The sequence below is a fragment of the Pholcus phalangioides genome, unplaced genomic scaffold, assembly GCF_987345545.1.
Source record: "Pholcus phalangioides strain wild (caught in Gottingen) unplaced genomic scaffold, Ppha-v1.0 ptg000015l_1, whole genome shotgun sequence".
Taxonomy (NCBI): domain Eukaryota; kingdom Metazoa; phylum Arthropoda; class Arachnida; order Araneae; family Pholcidae; genus Pholcus; species Pholcus phalangioides.
In genome coordinates this window covers 49,568,127-49,590,328 of record NW_028301608.1, presented here as the reverse complement: position 1 = coordinate 49,590,328, position 22,202 = coordinate 49,568,127, and the positions used below count along the sequence as shown (strand labels likewise).

At 36.5% G+C, this 22,202-nt stretch overlaps 1 protein-coding gene across 1 annotated transcript; it reads right to left on the bottom strand.

The window, feature by feature from the left end:
• Positions 1-1,069: 1,069 nt before the first annotated feature.
• On the bottom strand, positions 1,070-16,177 carry LOC149076146 (lipoprotein lipase-like). The gene is made up of 8 exons (XM_089243691.1): positions 16,095-16,177; positions 15,503-15,846; positions 15,192-15,338; positions 13,020-13,146; positions 9,938-10,045; positions 7,519-7,647; positions 6,191-6,457; positions 1,070-1,849 (listed from the first exon to the last, which is right to left on the bottom strand). The coding sequence occupies exons 1-8, from the start codon at positions 16,153-16,155 to the stop codon at positions 1,209-1,211; spliced, it is 1,824 nt and encodes a 607-aa protein (XP_089099817.1). The 5' UTR covers positions 16,156-16,177; the 3' UTR covers positions 1,070-1,208.
• Positions 16,178-22,202: the final 6,025 nt, after the last annotated feature.

The window sequence follows — 22,202 nt, the reverse complement described above, 5'->3', positions numbered from 1 at the left end:
TCAATTTTCATCAGTTCACAAAATTTTCATCAATTTTTTTTGTCAATTTACATATATTTGTGCCCAAACTTTTTGCATGGATATTTTTCAGCATTGCTTTTTTAAATTTTGTAATAACGTATGAGTTTTTATTTTGGATGCCGATTTCTCTCCTTCCCAGAATATATAAAATCGGGGTAAGTGGGAGGAACCCCTTAAATTGTTAAGACGCGGAGACACGTCTGATAAGGGTAGGCCTGCCTAGAGCTAATGTATTTCGATCACAACAGTGTTTACTCATTTTTTTTTTCGCCATGCCCCACCTAAGCATCTTCTAATATCCTGATGCCTTCCCCCTGTAAAAGGCACACGAAGGGAGGAATATGCGGCCCAAGATGGCTGGTAATTGAAAGAAAAAATTAAAAAAAATTGTTTTTCAATCTATTTCTGTGAATTTTTTAAACTCTTTTTGAAGGTTAAAGACTCGAAATATTCCTTTGGAAAGGTTCTCTCTGTGCTCTTCTGAAACTTAAATTAGTCTATGTGCTCCTCCTCAGAATCCACGTGGAGGAAGCACTATAAACAGGAGCCCAAAGCCCTATAATTTAGTCTATAGCATGAGCTTTTCAACTTTTAAGAGAGTTAGGGGCCAAAAAAAAAATATTTCCATGAATCCCAATGGTCAATAAGCCATACTAAGGTATCTTGATTCTTGTAGTGGCCCGCACTATCCTAAAGGTTGAGCACTCTTGGTTTGAAGCATTTGAAAGAGAAGTTTCATAGTTTTTTTTACTTCCATCCATTTTACATCCATTTTACTTCCATTCTTTGTAACACCCATCGCATCACCAACGGCGCACATGTAGAAATTTTGCAGTAAGTGAAAGAAAAACCTTGAAATTTTCTCTTTCAAATGTTTTAAGCCTTTGTCTCTATACCTTTCATAGCCTTTTTTCAATATTTTTTCTTCGAAATAGGGCAGGATTTCTGGACAATCCTGCATGTTTAATCTAATTTATTATGAAAATCGGAGAGATTAAACAAACTTAAAACAAGAATGAATACTTACATAAATGATGCTGCGACAATATTCTAAACAACATTACATTTTATTGAAATACAATAAAATTCAACACTCTTTTAGTTCTTTTTCTTCTTGGGGTTTATTCACAAAGTCTGATGGTGTAAATTGTAAGTGCTAACTAAATTTTTACAGGTCTTGCATATTATTAGCCGAGTAGGCCGCCAAGGCCACCACCTCCTTTCTTTTTGCCTCGTCCTTTACCCCCTCCTCCTCCGCCGCCACCTCCGAGTACGCCACCGAGTCCTCCTCCACCACCTCCGAGTGCGCCACTGACTGCACCTCCTCCTGCTCCACCGAGGACGCCTCCAAGAGGGCCACCTCCACCTCCTTCTTCGTCCCCACCACCGCCAAGTCCACCGACAAGCCCACTAACGGTTTCCAAGACAGTCGAGATGAGATCGCCACCACCTTCACCTTCTTCGCCACCGTCGCCCTCTTCTGCGCCTTCGCCAGCTGCGCTGCCAGATCCTCCTTTACCTCCTTTTTTCGATCCTCCGCCACCGAGGAGTCCTCCTCCTAGTCCTCCTAATCCTCCTGCACCACCTCCTAGTCCTCCTTCAGCGCCACCAAGCATTCCAGCCATTCCACCGATACCGCCTGCTCCTGCTATTCCACCTAAACCACCAGCTAAACCACCTAAACCTCCTAACACATTGCTTGCGGTTTCGATCGTTCTGTTCAGGATGCTGGTCAAGAAACTTCCGCTGGAGCCTCCGCCACTTCCTCCTTTGCCTCCTTCGATAAATTTACCATACTTGAAGTTTGTCAAGTCAATGCCATCATTATCTGAAAATTTGAAAAAAAAGAAGAATTGCAATCAACATAATATATATTTTTTCATTCACAAAATTAACACGCATCTTACAGTTAGATGCTTTACAATAGTGTTTCCAAGTCTCTGTGCCTCGAAACCACTGCTACTATTAATCTCTTAATCGTACATGCACCTCGTACACATTCCTCTACGGAATTTCTAACGAATTGGTGCATGCTGGAATGTGTGTATACGTGTTTTGAACCCAACGTGAAGTTTGTTTCAGTTTAATGCTCGCTATGTTTAATACTGCCATCAATTTTTCCAACTATGAGTGAAATCGTCCTCGAAGCGCTGACGATCCTTAAAAATCCCGACCAATCTACGAAACCACCACTTGGTTTCAGATTTAAAAAATGAAATACTGTATCCAAATTTCTTTATTTCTGTTTTTGCTGTCACCCAGTATGCAAATAATTATTCCTATCTATTGATTTTTCGCCGTTTTTTTAATTAATATGATGATTTATTTTGTGTGTGTGTGTGCGTGTGGTCAATCAACAAATTATTTTTCTAATATGAATACACAACAAAGGCATCAACAGACAAAATGCCCAACGAGGTGACTGGAAAAAGATACCCATAAAAAATATGGATGTCGAATACATATCTAAACTATATCAGAAATACAATAACCAAATAAGAGCAATGAAAAACCAATAAGTATGATAAAATATAAATAAACTGCCCTTAAAAAAATTATGGTTGTCTCATCTAAGCATGGATATCTTCTCGATTTACCCCGATATGTTTATCGTATTCGTTTTTAAATGTGTAAATTGTGTTATAATTTACGACCCTTGGAGGTAAGCCATTCCATTTATTCAGAACCCTATTGGTGAAAAACTCCCTGCGACACCACAACGTACAATTGTCCCTGGCCAATCGATACTGGTGTTCCCTTGTCGAAGCAGTTGATTTGTGATGTATTGATAACTAATGGTTGATTTTATCCATCCCATTGAAAATTTTAAACACTCGATCATATCCTTCCGATGTCTGTGCTCTTCCAATGTATACGTTTTCAAAAAATCAAGTCTCTCTTCATAGTTTAAACCCCATGTGCCATCAAGAGCAAGCGGGGCTCTTCTCTGCACCCCCCTCGACCAAGTCAATGCATGAGGCGATGTCGAGGAATATTGCATTACACTAGTATTATTCAAAAATTGAGCTAAATAATTAAACAATAAAGTTGGGTGATTATGTTATAATTTTTTATGGAGATTATATTATTATAAATTACTGTACCCTATTACTCTACTCATGTGTATTGTACAAAGTAAGCAATGGATTTTTTTTTAAGGCTGGTGTAGTTACTATATGATCAGAGAAAAAAGAGCTGGTTATAAGAGAAGCTTCAGATTATTCCAAAGCATTTAATCACTAAAATTAACGAGTCATTATTTAGTGTCTCGATCTGTACTAGACAGCTACAGGCGCTATACAGAAAATAAAATTATTCAACAGTTGATCTCAAAGTCAGAAAAAATTGATGTCACGAGAACGTCCGTAACTGGCAATTATCTACAGTCGTTACTCGATTTTACGAACACGCTCTTTTTCAAGAACTACTCCTCTGTCCCGAACAGCATGCGACATAGGTAATGTTGTGAACTTTGTTTTCCTATTTTATTCTTCTAGCTGCCTTCGAAATCGTTGTAATCAAAAATGAACTTCAATTCCACGCTGTTTTAAGAAAAAATAGAGGCAGAGAGTTCACTCCCCTAATTTTTCATCAGTCACCAACATACGCAAACACGTACCAGGAAGAAGGGTTCGAGTGTTGGCTGAGGAGACCATGAATCGAAAATGCGTTTACAACGTAGTTCACTCTATGTTTATTATAATTGAATAAATTGGTGGTTTCAGAAATGGATGATACATTAGAAATGGGTCATTCATATGTCGAGTCGATCGAATTCTATTTCAGCCAACTGCTGTTCGTCTACTTTTCCTTTTCGTTATGTTAACAGAACGGAAGAGATTGCGCTTGTGGCAGTGGATGAAAAAAAATTTTTTGAAGGAAATTAAAATACGTGTGAACTCTCTTACAAAGACAAAAATTGCTAGAAAGTACGAGATTAAAAAAAATTACATTGAGTTATAGCGTATGCCGCCGAGCCGCCAAACATCTGCATCTTACGGCATGTATAGAGTATCATCTCTTTCTGCGAACGAAAGTGTGTGTGTGGGAGGTTTCTCGTCAAGCGAGTTGAAATTTCGTTAAACATCATCGCCTTCGCGGCATACGATACTGAGCCCTGTCATCAAAGATCAGCAGACGATCGTTTCGGCAAGTGGTTCCAGCGGTGTTTCACCATCCCGATAATATTTCAGAGAAGCGAGATTACGTGAAATGTGTGTGACCCTACCTACATCATAGTTTCCCAAACTTTTTCTTCCACACACACCTCGCTCCCTTCTTCAGAAATTTTTTTTTCTTATCGCCTTCCAATTCAAGCGATACCATAGGATTTCATGCTATATTCGTAGCTTCTATCGCCCCCCGAACCATTTCATCACCCGGCAGAAGGCGATATTTCCCACTTTGAGAAACACTGCCCTACATCATCAATTCCATTGAATCTTATATTTATCAAAATGTATCGATTAAGCAAAGAATGTTATAAGTGATTTCTTATAGAAACTGCCAATAAAGGTGAATTACTAACTCATGTTCTATTTCCTGTATTTTTTTTTTTCATCGTCTCTTTCGAATTCTCGTTTTAAAAACTAATTATCAAGTTCGTAAAAACGAGCGCCGACTGTGTACACCTATGTCGACTACTACGCATTCCCCTCCTCCTTAATCTGATCATAGCCCGTCGCTCTGCCTCAATGAAGAGATATAAGTAGGTGGTAGAAAAAGACCTGGGCCATGCCGGAACCCATTTGTGCCCGAAACTTTTTTTTCAGCGGAATTGAATTGATTCATATATTTGCTGTATTTATGTCATGAAGCGGGACGTGCCCAGTCCTTCAGTATATTTATGTGAAGAATGTGACAAAGTGTGTATTTAAAAAAATAAAAAATACCCATATAATATTTTACATATAAATCTGGTAGAGATCGTGAACGACCCCGTTGAACATAAATGAATTAAAGGTGTTTCCAACATCGTTCTGCTTTAAATGGCAATCGGTAGTGAATCACTAAAGTAATAGATCGGAATGATGAATGGTTTATGTATGTTTATGTACGTAAATGTATCCCTATCACAGCTTGGCCGCATGCGCATCCAATGGAAGTAAAGTACCCTAAAGTATTTGACTAATTAATTGCGTAATTAATTGCACACTGATTTTAATCTCATTCCTTTAACCATATTTTCCCCCTTAATATCTCTCTCTCTCTCTCTCCTCTCTCTCTTCTGACCCCTTTTTTCTACTTTCACCAAGTTAGTAGGGCCAGTGAGGCCGGTCGTTCACTGGAAGCGACTTGAAGATATATATAAGTCGCGCATAGTTGTCTGTATTCACAAGACTGATTCCATAGAACAAAAAGGAGGAGATTGTCTTCCACTAGAAACGACTTTTTCCGGTGGTAACAGCAGACGATTGACTAAATCCGATTAGAATAGGGTTATGCGTGTCTTACCTTACCTGCGCAGGCGCAGTACGATTGTTTATAATTTTCACGCCACTCCGTTTTTTTTTTTGTCTTTTGATCAGTCTCTCTCTCTCTCTCACACACACACACACACACACCCTTCCTCCCTCCCTTCTATCCCACGTGAACATGAAAGCTGAATTTGATAATGGCCGTTTATGGGTTGTGATGGTAAGTAATGTAATCGACTGAAAATCTTATTATTTATTCAATCACAACACAAGTGCCATCACTGAATTTGTGTCAGATGTTTCATTAAGTACGGACTTGATAAATACAGATCCTCTGCATCCAGTTCTCAAAAATGTCAGTTTTCAATATTTCCTGAAGTTTATCAACGAGCACACTGGTCTGCACGGAGTGCATTCGCGAATTAAGTAGCGTGTAAAGGTCGCTTTCAAGGGACGAGGTCACACGTCCCTAGTCGTCTGACTCAGAGTCGGTTGTTGTCGCTCGCGTTGCTTGACGCGTGTTACTCCTTCCAGTGGACGATCGGCCTAAAAGAGAGATTCTACTGCAGTATAAAAAAATCGCAAACTTCATGTATAAGTCGACGTTAATTAAAAAGAACCACAGCATATTTCGGTACTGTTATCTTTTGCAGTGGTGTATTGAGATATGACAAATTCCACTTCTTGTAAATTTCTTTGCAATGAAATATGTTTTAGACCCAGAAGAAATATTGATAAAAAAAAATACTTACTAACGTAAGGGCAAATAAGACCAGTTTCCAGATAATACTTTTTCGTCTCTTCGTCATTAATCACCCCGACCGTGAGAGGAGAATCGTATCCGAAAATGGAGCATTGGCTACCATCATCACCGCAATCGCGACATCCACCGCCACTGAATGTGTCCCAAGAATCGCATTCAACAGCAACCATTGGGTTATCTTCAGGGAAGATGGTAGACTTGAAGTATTGGATGGCTTGCAAGTTGGCGCAAGTCCATGGTGTCATACTGATTTTCTCTGTGAGAAAGAGAAAAATATCGTGTCTTATATGAGAAAAACAATAAAATTGCCAATGCAAGACGCCGTTTATTGAAATCGTAGATAATGTTATATCATTCGTGCATTGTCATCACTTCTGCAAAGTACGGAACGGACCAGTATTGTAACATGGGAAAACATTTTTGTTATCGGGATTTTGGTTTATGTTATCAGTTTTTTTTTTTTCGTCAAAAAATTTTTTTAGGGGGATGGGGAGAGGTGGGTAAGCATTTTGAAGCTAAAGCGGAAAATACTTATTCCGGCCCCATAAATTATCATTATCAACTTTCAAGACTATATGAGGCACAAAATAGTGAACCCCCTCTCCCTTGTTTATAAGCCTTTCCGAACTCGGTTCACAATGCTCTATTCGGGTAGTAGTTAGCTGCTTATAGCCCATGTATGCATGAAGCTACTTGTGCAATGGCCTACCTTCAGTGGAGACAAATGTGATGTAAAACAAAAAGTTCCTTCCTTCTCACATCAGGGTCAGTGTCTTTCATTTGACCAGATTCGCAGTTTCTCGGCAGAAAGACTTTCTGAGGGGATCTACGGGTATGGAACGTACCGCAAATTAAAAAGTATTCTAATTCGTAAAACGTTAGGTCTAAATTCGTTAGACCGTTTTATTCAAAGATATTCTCCTCATAATATATATAGCTGAATAAAAAAATAAAATGATAATAAAACGTTAGATTTTAGCTTGAAGCCAAAATAGTATTCTGCCTTTGAGCAATAGGAAAAAGGAATAAGTTTTCAGTTTTGCAGCGCCATCTGCGAGTGAAATTTCAAACTTTTCTATAATTTTTTTAAAAGAAGGACTCGACGCGTTTTGATTAGTATTTTGGAGCAAACTGCACCCTTTTTTATGTCAATTGGTCGATTTTTTTACATTAACTTTTGAAATGTGTCTAGTATATTTCTCCCACCCTGTATATTATTTTGGTGGCTAAAAACTAATTCTAATGGCAAACGTAAAGTTGTCTCAAAAAGCAATTTTTTCAAAAAAAAAATTCCAGAATAAAATATTTGATTCTTACCGTAGAACCAATCAAACTTCAGAAGTGATACTACAATGTAAGGCACGCACGACAGCTGTCCGAATGTGTTGCCGCCGTTCACGAAGTATTCAGCATGTCCCAAAGGATATCTCTGGTCCAATAGAAGAACTGTAAATAGAGAATTATGTTTGTGTCAATTGATATATTGTAATTATACAATCAATCAATCCTAAACAACTTTCATAAATAAATAAAGTTTATGAATGAAAAAAGTTTCAAATACGTGGCTGGTAGAAATTTTCATTGAATTGTTCTCTGAAATATTTTCAATGGATTTAACGTTTCTCACTGAATGCAGAACTTTCAAACCATTCAGAGACCTCGTCTATTGCCAACAGGACACTAATTTGTTTACAACAACATTTCTTTTTGACGTGAATATGTCTTTCAAATCATCTGACGATACTGGGAGCATTCGCAAAAAGTTGCGTGACGAAATAATTTAAAGAGATCCATATCTCAAGAAGTACCTAACGCAAGTCAAAAACAATGGTATCAGCAGATGTATATTGCAAAGGTTCATCCAATGCAACGATATATCACTCCGGTTTCCATATCTCTTCCTGTCTGAGCACCAAGCCCGCTTCCCTGATGAGTAACAAATTGTTTTCCGCTACATCCCGAGCACTTCACAACAAAAATAGACGACACTGGTATCGTTTATGAACTATTCCAAAAACAAAGACGGTGATAATGACATAATTTCATTATGTAAGCACCTACCACGCAATTCGAGACACAAAGGGGGTCATTCAAGTATTACGTCAGCATCAAGGGGGGGGGGTTCGGATTTGCTGACTTTTGATGACGGGGGGGGGGGGTTTGAAGGTTGCTGACGTCATCAACAACCCTTTTTGAAGATATGAAATATTCTAAGGCTGCTGACGAAATTTTGCTCACTTAATCAAAATTCACATATTGCAATATAATTGTCAGTTATTAAAATATTATCATCAGTTACAGAGCTGTTTCCCAAATTTTTAATAATTAATAATTATAATAATTGATCTTGGCTGCTACATTTCTCCATTATTCTGGCATCGGCATCACAGCAGAATTTCTTGACCATGTTCAAAACCTGATTTACGAAATCAGTTCAGGATCATCAGTGAAGAAACTCTTCCCCAAATTTCGCTTATCATCCTATGCTATCAATGACATACGCTTATCACACTTTCACCATTAACTTATCACACTCTGAACTTTCAGGTACTCTTAATGATGACATTGAACATTGAAGGGCCGGACACACTCCGCTTCCCATCGCAGAGAGATATCGAAGCGTTCCCAGAGGATGAGTGTATCCGAAATGTGAAAATAAGAAACTACGATATTTCATATACAAAGTGGTTCAAAACTCAACGTACAAACTTTTAGGAGAGGTAGAAAACACAAAAGCAAAACAGAATCACATGTGGTTGAATGTATGATCCCAACCTGATTAGCTGGAGGATAAACGGAGATGCAGAAATGACATGCCAATATAATGGGTGGAAAAAACTTTATTTAGCGATACTTTACATGAGGACATTACGTGTACACGTCAAGTTTCACAACAAGTGCTCAAAGTTCTTATCATCCACGTCACAAGAATCTCTGTCGCAGCTGCAAACGCCCACGAAATGTCGGGAATTTTTGAAAGGATTCGACAATCAATGCATCGCCGTTGTGAAGCGTGCATAACTGTGGATGGTGAGAACTTCGAGCACTTGTTGTGAAACTTAATATGTACACGTACTGTTCTCGTCTAAAGTATCGCTAAATAGTTTTTCCACCCATTATTGGCATGTCATTTTTGCATCTCCGTTTATCCTCCAGCTGATCAGGTTGAGATTTCCAATCATACATTCAACACACGTGATTCTGTTTCGTTTTTGTTTTCTACCTTCCCTAAATGTTTGTACGTTGAGTTTTGAATCACTCTGTACACATATATACAATAAAGAATTTGGAATAAAAAATGGTGATCATAAAATCGTCCACACTTAATCAGTTCGTAATCGTACTAGTGTCCTTATGTAGATTGTATTTGTCTATATTTATGAATTGTAATTTGTATTTATGTATTATGTATTCGTCTTAATGGTGACAAAAAAATTCTGATTTGGAATGGTATACCTTGATGCAATAGGTTGAAAAAAAACATAATCGGTATTTGGGGGTACAAATTCTCAATGCAGTCCAGCTAATTTATTTGTCTTTAAAAATCTAACCCCTCCCCCTTTAGACCTACTGGAAGGACTTACTGAGTCCCTTGGGGCCACAAAGTGTTTGTATTTGTGTGTTTCTACGTTTGCATTTATGTGTATGGTTGTATTTATATACATGTTTTTTGTGTTTCGTAATAATAATAATAATGATAATGAATTGAAAACCATATGACATCCGCGAAACTTACTTTGAGTCGGGCAGAAACCTCCGCTAGTCTGAACAATATCAACAAAATTGGCATCAGTTGGATCCAGCCTGAAGGCTTCATCACGGTCTGGGAATCCTGGATCCAAACCTTTCGGAGAGATTAAAAAGAACACGGTAATTCTAAAAAATACATATCAACGCATAAATTAATTTAAATAATCCGACGAAATAAATAGCATAAAATATTAATTGGTTTTTTTTTTATTGTAACAGATATACGACCTCTTGCATCATGACTGACGTATCTGAAATTCTTGACTTCGCACATTTATATTCCGCAAAAATGACTCTAATATCTGACACTATTTACTATCCCATTTTGGAAACCGTCAGTCGATTGTGGGACACTATGTATCTACAGCTTCTACACTGTGTGTAGAAAAACACTCCTTCAATTTTACAAAACATATAAATATCTATGAATTGATTGTTCGGACTGAACTTGATTCTGAGACGTACCTATTGCACGGAAGTGCATCAAAGTGTTGTATGAATGGCATAAAAAATAAGTGGTATAATAGGCACTATTATATCTGCACCTCAGAGAGAACCATATCATGGTATGTCTATTTTTGTCAATTTTGAGATATTGCTGTATTTTTGTAGTTCAGTTTCTGTTGTTTAGGACCAAAGTATTGTATTTCAGCTAAAGTAATTTTTAATTAAAATTTGGTGACATACAACATGATACTTTTCGAGAAATTATCAAAATAATGAGATAAATTATTGTTTTCGTTTCATACTGTAAAATCACTCAATAGTGCAATTCCGAGGTACACTTAAGAAAATTAATTTTATTCCATACTTTTGGAAATGTGCACTCTACAGTGAACAGATGGGTATACAGTACAAGTGCGTTTGCTAAGTCTTTGCTGTTTTCCAAATCCTTTTGGCATGGGATATTTTCAATATCCTTTACGCCTTGTCTTGTATACATACAGTACAGGGTGCAATAGGAGAGTCTCTTTATCTTGGGATATCTTACAAACCGTGGATCCTAGAAACATACTTTCAATTAGAAAATGTATCCAAATAACGTGTAGACCTCAGACACGCCATTCACATTGCGAGGGGTTGTATAGCCATTAAAATTTAAGAAAAAAAAACCCTTATAATTTGGTCTCCCTGTCCTAAAAAAACCCGGTTAGAAATTTTTTGCCCTGTCTCTCCTGAACCCAACAAAAAAAATCGATTCTTTTTAAGTGAAATACTCGGTGGGCTATATGAATTCGAAAATCGCTGAAGACGAGAAATAGCTGCATATAATGAGCTTATCCGGTTATTTACTTCATTTTGAGTGTTCCAAATTGAAATATTTAGGCTAATACAGTAGGACCTCTCGATAACGGACACCCATGGGACCAAAACTCCTGTCTTCTAACGGGGAGTGTGCGATAATGGGAAAGCACGATATACACTGAAACCTCGCTTGTACGACTTTCACATTTATACGATGTCTGGCTTCGGTGGCAGTTGGTTCCTGTATATTTTAGAATGTATATGTCACCTTAAAATTGATACACCAGTTGTTATGCATAATCACAAATCGTCTCGTTGCTTAAATTTCACTACATTTATTCACTGTTACCGGTGATTATGCATAATTCCCAAATAAAGTTGGAAATTCTGATATATAACTATCGAAAAATTTATAACCTTTCTTTTCTTCATTAAACCAAATTATTTTTATCCGTACATTATACGTGCACTACTTATATTTTGCAATAAAAATTGAATTCAATTAAAATAAGTGTGAAGAAGATGAAAAAATTATTAAAACATAATTAGTCTTTTAATGATGGCTTTCTTCTTGCGTATGAACAAACAAAACCAACATTACCATTCGAATTCACCATCCTGGACCATAGTTATGTTCAGTTAATTAATCGACGATTTACCGCATTTACCTACACGGGATTGGGATTAAACAATCTCGTTAGATATGATGAATTCTTGATTTATGACCAAAAATTAATAAATTAGAGTTTGGAAAAAAAAAATAGAGATTGCCTGATTTTACTGTCTGCTAACGGGAGTGTGAATTATACTTCATTAAAGTCGTATTTCATACGGAACCGGGGATCAGAAAAGTGTCCGTTCACGGCGGGTGGGGGGGGGGCGGGCGGGCGGGGAGGTTTCGTTGCATTGCACCTAAAAACATGGAATATAATATATAAAAGGTGAGCAAAAAGTCCGTAGAAACTTTAAAAATGAATAAAAACCGAAAAAATTACCGAAATAAAAAACGGTTTGCAGGGTTAGCATTGCTAGGTCACAAGAACTTTTTTAAGACAGAAAAGAAAAAGCTAAAAAATAGCCGATAAGTGGCACTGACGTTTACAAGTTAAAGAAAAGACACGCAAATAACGAACAGAATGCCTCCAAATCATTTATTACAGCAGTATGCGTTCCACCACCACAGGGTGGTGCACATTGCAGGCGACTCACAAATCCAGAAACGGCAGAGTGCAGCAGGTTTGCAACGGTAAACTGCTTGTGGGTTAGGAGCGCAAGTTCTTATAACCGTCTCATTTGCATATTTCCACCGAAGTCGCTCATACCAGCGCCTCCTATCGGGTGTTTTTTGTTATTTTTTTCCCCTGTCTAAAATATCCCGTGACCTAGCTATGCTAACCCAGCAAACCGTTTTTTATTTCGGTTATTTTTCCGGTTTTTATTCATTTTTAAATTTACTACGGACTTTTTGCCCACCCTGTATATATAGGAAACAATTGGGTTTTTAAGGACAGGGTATCCGTATTAAAAAGTTTTTTTTTAATTTTAATAACGATATATACACCCCATTTGCACTATGAATGACGTATATCTCAGTTTTACAAGTAATTTGGATACTTATTTCAATTGGAAAAAGGCTTTTATAGGTTCAACGGTTCACGAGTTATTCCAGGATAAAGGTGCTTCCTTATGCACCCTGTTGTATTCTAGGTCGTAATATTATTCGCATAGAAATAAAAATGTATATGTTTTAAGAGTGAACCTCTATCGATAAATTATACATTGTGATAATCTGTTGATTGATTTGATAGACTTTTCTTCAATACCTGTGATTCGGGCGATTTTGCCTTTGCCACATTGTTCTTGAATCAAGCGGCCAGCGACACCAGCTGCGTGGGCACCCAAGTTGTGGCCTATGATATGTAGGTAGTTAATATCGAGCTGATATAATGTCTAAAAATGGGAAAAAAATCGTTGTAATCCTTTACACGGGAAATATATAAATTTTAATAAAAGAAAAGATTTGAAGTACGTATATATATATATATATATATATATAGTAGGCCTACTATAATTCTGTGATGTTTTTTCAGAACATGATAACTCAAAAATCACATTTTTGAGATATAAGCATTTTTATTGTTATTTAAAAATCAAAAATAATGCATACACACACAAATGCAAATGAAAATATCATATATCAGTATGTTGTTTAGCCGTACGCACGTATTTGTGCAGTTACTTCACTTAAATTAGTTATAATTGGTAAGCCTTACTTTCAGATCAAAAAGCCATTTTTTGGAGGTATAATGTTCTGACCAAACACCACTGAATATATATACATGTATCATATTTGCGTAAAATGTTGCTTTTCTGTAGCTCTTGGAGCTTTAAGACGATAACAAAGAAATATTTTAAAAGTGTAAAAGTTACGAACTGTTTTTGCAACATTGATTCTAACAAACAGTGTACAATATTACGATTCGGTATATATATATATATATAAGCATTATTTCGTAAACGTTAGTTTGGTAGGGATATGTGACAGTATAACTTTTCTAAGAGGGACACCCCGTGATCCTCAGAAAACCAATCGTCCAATAGTCACGGATCTAGTGCGATGAGTCGGGAGGAGCGACCTGCTGTGTAAGTTCTTGGGTGTTAGGTTTTCATTGTGTTAGGATCGTCCCGTACTGACGGGAGAGACAAGTTTTCCCCATGCTATCCGGCTCTCGGGAAGGACGTCCGCCTTATAATCGCCCCGCCCTTACTTCCAGAAAGGGTAGCCCTGTGATAAAGATGAGTAAATGTATAGGGCAGGAGGTTCTTAAGCTTTTTTTCCCGACACCCACAATCAATAACACGATCAACTTCACGACCTACCATTCCATTCGTTATAATCAAAAATATATGCTTATTAATTATTCATAAATAATAAAATGTTTCATTTTAGAGTTTTTTGAATCCGGTTAGGTGACGCAGCGCCCGAGTGGCGCAAAGATAAATGCTCGTCTTCCACTATGAAGGTTACAATTAAGGTCCATGGGTTCGAATCCAGGAAAGAACATCAGAAACAACTTCTTAACCTACGAAGCCTTGGGCAGCTGCCACCGACAGATAGCACCTTCATTCCCCACCGAAATTCACTGGTTGCCGTACGGCGATATATGACCGAAGTTGATGTGCGATAAAGTAGTCAGGGTACGTCTTTTAGGGTGAGTCAACGGGGACTGAGTCAGAGTCCCTTTAAATCACATGAAAACGTTCACTGAAATCATGACATTTTAATTTTAGTTAATACTAGAATTATTTCACCCATTAATTTTGAATTTTCTCATTCATTCCTTTCATTAATTATTACATTATTTTTTCATAAAATGTCACATTATCTTTCACTGATTCTTGCATTACTTTTCAGTAATTCTGAAAATATTTTCATTAATCTGGAATTATGTATTTCTTCCATTGATTGCGAATTTTCATTAATTCTGAATTCATTTATTTTGGTTTTGTTTATATTTTTGTGTGGGACGAATTTTTCAGTACGAAATTTTACAATCCCTCTGCATTTTGTAATAATTTTATGCCTTTACTTTTATACCGACTTACCCAGAAATATATTAAATCGGGGTTTAAGATACTAAAAAACGTCTAGGTACCAGCCCAGGCCTCTGATACTAAGACACCTCTAAAACTAGAGGTGCAACAAATGGATTTACAACTGGATTGCATAAGGGCCTGTACGACCCATCTTAGAAGCCCCTGTGACCCATAGGTTAAGGACCCCTTGTATATAGTATTCCGGAAAAGCAAAAACACTATATAGGGCCTACAGAAGATTGGCTCGTCAGAAAATTTTGTACCATATTCGTATGCAGCTAGATAGATATAGCAGAGGGTCTTGTATAGGCAATTTAATGATAGTTTCAAAGAAAACACTCGAAAATTTGATTTGACGCAGACATACGAGAAGAAAAAAAACATGGTAATTTACTTACCACCAATTGTTGAACAACATAAGCAAGTTGTTGACCAACAATCCACGTATTTTCAGTCGCAAGACCGGGATCGAAAGAATTGCCCCACGTCCAATCAGCGAGGATGACGTTAGTGTCTTCTCTTCGAAGGATCTCGTCTTTGTACTCCTAAAATGCGAAATGAATTCAAAATTTAAATTTTGGCAATTATCCACTTCTCAATCGTGTGATCAGCAGTTACTAAGGATAAAATAACTTTTATCACTTAGTTTTTCTGGATGATATTTTCTGCGATTATCAAGTTTAATTGGCCGACGAAAAGTTTCACTTACTCTCATCCACGCACTGCGGCACACGCCATCGGGCCAACCGTGAACGATTATCACAGTTTGGCGTTTAGGATTGAAAGCAGTGTCAGGAGCCGGCAAACCACCACAAACATGCATGAATTCTGGAGTATCCTGGGTTGCATTTGTGAACAGGAAGAGGTTTGTCACTGGAGTTTCGCCACCACGTCTCACGGCTTGACCCTCATATTCGGGGTCTTCCTCTTGCTTTGGCAAAGCAAATTTGGGTTCGAAAACGTCCCAGAGATTCTCCTCGCAACCGTCAGGTTTTTCCCACGTACTGTCAAAACATTTGGCTCCTTGAAAAGCTCCCTCGAACCAGTTTGCACCTGGAATGAAGAAAATATAACTAATAAATTAAAGAAAACCGTGAGAATTAAATTGAATTTTCATCTACTTTCTTTCTTAATCGCAAATAAGAACAAAAGGTTGTGTGGACTCATTAATTTTTCGAAAAGCATGGGTTTATAGTAAATTTTGGTGAATTCACAGTTCCCTTCCATAAATAATAGATGTGCCGTTCGAATATAGAGTTGTTATTATTATGATTATAAAACTGGGTAGAAACTGGACGTACTGTGAGATGGAGCACACTGCACGATCAGCACGGCGCACAGCAGTGCACAGTGCGCGTACATCTTCAATGAAGGCTTTAGGCTTGAAAATAGCTAATTTTCGGAAAGCTCTTTATAAAAGCATTCTGCTATCCCCTCATTATGCGAACACCTGTTAACTGGCAATTACGCACTTTGCAAGGAATGACGAAAATGGATCATCTTTACGCATCTGATTATACACAAGAATTCTGAAGCTCAACCAAAAAGAGAGACAGAGGAAAAAAAAAATAACCCGAGTTTTATGTTAATTGGGCTAAATGTAAATCAGAGATTATGGACATGATGATTTCCACTCGCTTCAGTATTTTCATCACACGAGAAAATATCGTGAGAAAAATATTATTATATATTCAAGTAATCTGAAAATTGGGCTATAATAACATTAAGTATTATGTGAAATTTTATATCAAAATAGCAGAAATAAGATTCATTTTGAAAAACATTACTCTTTTTTTAATTGGTCTCATACCTTTAACATGATGAAAACTATGCTCTAGTAGAAATATCTCATTAAAAAGACTTCTTAACCATTGATTTATTTAATTTTTTTTACGCATATTTTTGCTTATACAGTATATACTATCGTACGTCAGTGTAAAGTTATATATACATATCTCTAATATTTATACTTTTTCAAATTTTCAAAATAATGCATTAAAGACAGCAGCAGCGTAAAACACTTTGAAAGAAATCAATGGTCAAGTAGTATTTGTAATGATATTTCTACTAGGGCATATAGTATTTTCACTATGTTAAAAGGTATGAGACCCCCTTAAATCAAAAGCATTCCTGTTTTAAATGATAATTTATTTTTCTTAATATTTGGTCATGGTCCATTATTTTTAATCATTTTGTGAAAACTTAGTGATGTCATACTAAGCGTCCGACGCATATGCATACAGGGCGTTTCACAAAAACTGTGTCAAAGGAATAAGCAAAAATTCTACTGTTATATCTACAATTAAAGTGAAATATAAAAAATGATCCGCGGAAAGGAAAAATTAATCTTCGATAGAGACACCTCCATAACATGATAATTAGGGTAAAATATGAGAATTGAAATTTTTATAAACATATAACGTCAGAGATCTAGTTAGTTTGAAAGAAACGAAAATTGTTTTAGTAAGTGAAAAACGACAAAAATCAAGAACTTTGATCGCTAATAATCTCGTACGTGTGATTTTTTAAAGCAAAAGTGACAGGATTAATTTTTTCAGTAAAATACAAAGAGCAGAAAATTCTATTAATTAACATTCTTCTGATTTGGAATCGGGAAAAATAAAATTTTAATTTTTGTATTTTCTCAAAATATTGTTTTGCACATGCGCTACTATCACAGATGAATATTTAACCGATCTCTTTTCGTCAATCACTCTCAAAATATTGTTTAAATTGTAGAATCATTCATACAATTTTTACTCCGTTCGAACACGTTTTTTTATGAGGCAGCCTTATGCATGCACTATTCTTCAGTATCAAAATGTTCTGTATATTTTTGCCATGTGCAATGTTATAAAGCTGCTGGTTTTTCATACTGTTGTGGGAAGCTATTACATAATAAGAAAGCATTGTAAGAGCATTGGAACTTAAAACAGAAGACCTATAAGTTTTCGTTGACAACATTTCTTGCGAGCAAATACATTTGTGTGAAATGCATTATCTCTTAATTTCTTTTATATAGCACATTGGCATATAAAGTATATCCAAAGAAAATGAAAATTACACGCATAATTAACCTTTCATTTGACAATGTTGTTCTCAAAAGCACAAAATGTCGTTCACTTATATCTTTGACGTAAACGCATCGCATATTTTGAGCTCGTTTCGGCATTGGTGCTTCTAAGTAACTTCTAAACATTCGATTCTTACTTGCGAGATGTTCAAGAAGTTTCTATAATTACCAGAAGAGTGGCTCAAAGGAACACGTTTTCTCCTATTTCTTGATAAACCAAAGTAAGAACGACTTTTAACCCTTGCATTTTTGAGAAGAGTACCATGTGGAAAAATACGTTGGCAAACAATAAATGCTATTCAAATATACGTAAATGATGTAAATACAGTGTGCCCCCTGAAGTGACTTTGCCATATTCTTTTAAATATCCAGGATTTTTTTAGTCAACAGCATTTAAGGTAACTCATTCGCTTAATATAGCGCTCGAGTGGCGTGGTGGTAAGGTGCTGTCACGGTCCTGGGTTCGAACCCGAGGGAGGGTAATATATTTTTCCTAACGAACTTGAGGCGACCACCGGTAGACTGCGTCTTCATTTCCAAACCATCTCATTAACGGCAGTAAATTGCAATATAGCGATATGGCCAGAGTTGGTGTTTGGTGAAGTAGTAGTAGCTTAATATAACCTCTGAAAACTTTTCTTCTATGGATATTTCAATGCTTGCCAATTAAAGGGTCGAATGCTATAGAATTGATATTGATTTTAAAAACAGGTTCACAAAATTTTATTTATAACGATTTATTAAAGAGCACTGTAGGTCTGAATCCATAATTAACAGTTCATAAAAAATGTAATTGTGTGATAGAATAGAGATTAGTTCACTCCAATCAATCTAAAATTTCATACAAAGCGCATAGGTAACGGGAGTATGACAATTTTCTGGTGAACCGTTTATCCCAGAGGCAATTAGAAAATCATGTTGTAAGGGGTTGAATAATGATTAAAATAGAGAAAAAAAACCCTTTTTATACATAATACTGTCCCCGTGTGACCAAAAACCCTATAAAAAAAGTTATTGCCTTACATCTCCTTCTATTGGAGAGACAATAAACACTTGAACATGTGAACATGGTGAATCGCCAGTAAAATGTCATACGCCCTGTCACCTATGTACTTCTGTGTATATATAAGCTATTTTCTTCTGCGAACAAAGAAAAGTTTTCTTCTTGGTGTAACGGGATAGCTATTGTGTGTAAACTTTTGCTATTATTTATATCTATGGTATACATATGTTACTGCCAAAGAACGAAATTGGCCAACTCGTGACGGGCCAGGCCATTTCGCGAATTTTTGTCAATTTCGTTAAACATTGAGCCGGTCATTCGGACATTGACAGGCCGGTTCATTAAGTGGCTGGTGATTATTGGCCACTTCACGAGTGGGAGTCAGGTCATTGTTCGATAGCAAAAGACATAATTCGGGATCACCAAGTTGGCGTTGTTTTTTACGTGATAATTATGTCCACATTAGTTATGACAACCCATAAAACCGCAGTCACGATGCGGTAATAATTTTTTTCTCTAAAATTTGGCAAAGAACTGTATGTTATATAATTATTTTGATGGTCCTTTCTCTCAAATTTCTTTTTTCCCTCTCGTTACATAGTGCTAATCCAATATAGCTGCTGTATTTAGACATGTATCACATGTTGGCGATTAAAAAAAATGTATTTGGCTCCTTCGGGCCGTCTTACATCGAGCTCCGAATCATTTCTGCAATTCGGACTTTGGGCAAAACTCTTGACCAATTGGCTAAGTGGTCGGCCCCGTTGTGAATTGTTAACACTTGCGGCTTTGGCAGTAATATATATATATATAAAAAGACATATTTTTGAAAACTAGTTGAGCGGTTTTCCAACGCATTCTGGTTTTATAACGGAATTTTGCGGAAGATCGATCAATTCTTTCTTGTTGGCTAAAACATTCTTACTTTCGAGTTGCCAAAATTTGGATTTCCGCTGCATCGTTTTCCCATCAATTATTTCTAAATCTATCTATCTCTTGTGGATATTTTCATTTTGGCTGCCATGACGCCTCTCTCGTTATTCGACGGCTGTGGATACGATCTTGTGGATGACTAGGCCAACCTTTTACAAAGCCGTTTCTTAACCTTTTTATATCCAAGGACCAGCAAACTGTCTGAAACATTTCTACGGACCACTATGAATAGTGTGAATTTATGATCCGTATTTTACGGGACATTCATATGCTTCTGATTGGACCAACATTTTTTCATACCATTTCCCCTTTCTTTCAACAAAGCTCATTGTAACATAAAAGTGTTGGGCAGTAAACTACTTTACAGAGTGAAACAACCGACTGATTTTATTCATCAAGTAATGAAATACAATTGTTCTGCTCTGAATAAACACTCATAAATGAATTTTATTCCTTGGTACTAACACCATCAATCCAAAAGAAATGCCAAGTGTGAATGAATGTGGTGGCGTCTACTGATAATAATAATCTATTGCCTCCTCTACCTCTCGCTATAACGATAATCTCCCTCTACAACGATATTTTTTCTTGGTCTGCAGAATATCGGTATAGCGATTTTTCACTGTGTGTGAGTGAAAATATGCTCTAATTTAACTTTCCATTTCTACACGATTATATATCGATCTTTTAAGATTTCACGAAAGATGAAATGAATAGAAAACTTAAAGAAACAATAACCACAAAAAGCGTCATCGTTCGTTTGCCATAGAATTTTGGCACACATAGATAAAAGCTTCATAGATGTGAATCTCTCGCTGTTTCTTGCGTTCGTTTACAGATGAGCAAGGCAATCTCGGAATTAAAACGAAGGTTTTTAAACAAAACCTCATAGAAAGGTTGCCAGCTGCGTATGCATCACATTCACCGCCTTTTGTTATCACTACCCGGGGGCAGCTGCACAAAAAACATTGCATTTATTCTTCCTTGTTTTCCTGAAATTACTTGGCTGTATTAATGAGAATTAAACACTCGATCCAGAAATACACTTTTTTACGAAACGTCCGAGAAATTTTCTTCCGTCATCACTCGTTATGATTAAAATGTATTCGCGCAATGACAAGCTTGTGTTTTCAAACATATATGTATATCGCGATTGCATATCCAAATTATTATCTTCGTATTGAACCCTTCCGTTTAATATCGATATTGATAAATGCTATAAATTTGTACGTTTATGAAAATCCGACTTCAATATGTTAACCAATAATTACTAGCACCTTCTCATTCATGAAATTGCTAGATAAGAAATTCTATGATTTGTATTTGCTAATACTACATAACCGTACATGGACCACGTACACATTCCTCTGCGGAATTTCTAACGAATCGGTACATGTCGTAACGTGTTGTGTGAGTGTATGCATATGCATGGCCCTATCGTGTTAATGTTGTCTTGTTTTTTGCTCTTGCTGGTCATCTGTCTTCTATCTGTCTTCTTCATTTTCTGTTACTATTTGTCAAACTAAGTTAACTATTATGGAATAGGGAGATTTTTTTAATTTACATTATTCATTGGAACCAGTAGCATGTGCTCGAACCATTATTTTGAAAATTGATGAGAGACTTACACGCGAGAAAATTTTCAGTTCGAAATGATAGCAAATCTGTATTTAAATGACATTATGCCTGAAAATTATGCACGTTTGAAGAGTGTGTATTTTCCACACGTATCATATTAATAGTTTATTTTTCCCATTGGTGTACAAGTTAACGAGAGAAACGACTGGGGTTCTTACGACAAGATTTAATGAGGAGATGATACGGCCTTGATGTAGATTGTGTCACTTCCCACATGTAAGGTAAACAACACATTTGTTTTTACCGAAGCAATGCTAAGCGTGCAGCTGCTTCTATAATTTTTTATTATTCTTTTTTCCCGAATAGTACAACTAAAAATTAGCATAAGTTGACGTAAAGATTGAGAAATTCTCACGTCGTTGCATCTTCAAGGAATTACCATTCTCAAAAGTGTACAGCGATACCTCGGCTAAGGAAGATAATTCTTTCTGGAATCACATTCGTAAGCCGAAATCTCCGTTAGCTGAAACGAAATTTCCCATAAGTTTCTGTAGAAAATCGTTTGATTCGTTCCAGGTTATGCCCAAAATTTGAAGATAAATTTTATAAAACACCCAAGAAGAAAAATAAAACACCTTTGACTGAAACTGACTGACGACACAATAGGATATACTGTATATAGTATACTGTAATGAGAATTTATAAGGAGAATGGAACCCCGAAGATCTTTTTATTGAGAACCTGAGACTTTTCAACGGGGAGGTCAGCTCACATTCGTGCCTCGAAGTTGGGAACCAAAGAAAACCATTAAATATATATTTA

Excerpts from the sequence above, each read along its gene's own strand:
- LOC149076146 (XM_089243691.1), bottom strand. The coding sequence starts at position 16,155 with ATGTACGCGCACTGTGCACTGCTGTGCGCCGTGCTGATCGTGCAGTGT. Across the intron at positions 13,147-15,191 it reads ATGTTGTTCAACAATTGGTG|ACATTATATCAGCTCGATAT; the intron begins GTAAGTAAATTA and ends TCCCATTTTTAG. Across the intron at positions 7,648-9,937 it reads AGGTTTCTGCCCGACTCAAA|TTCTTCTATTGGACCAGAGA; the intron begins GTAAGTTTCGCG and ends CTCTATTTACAG.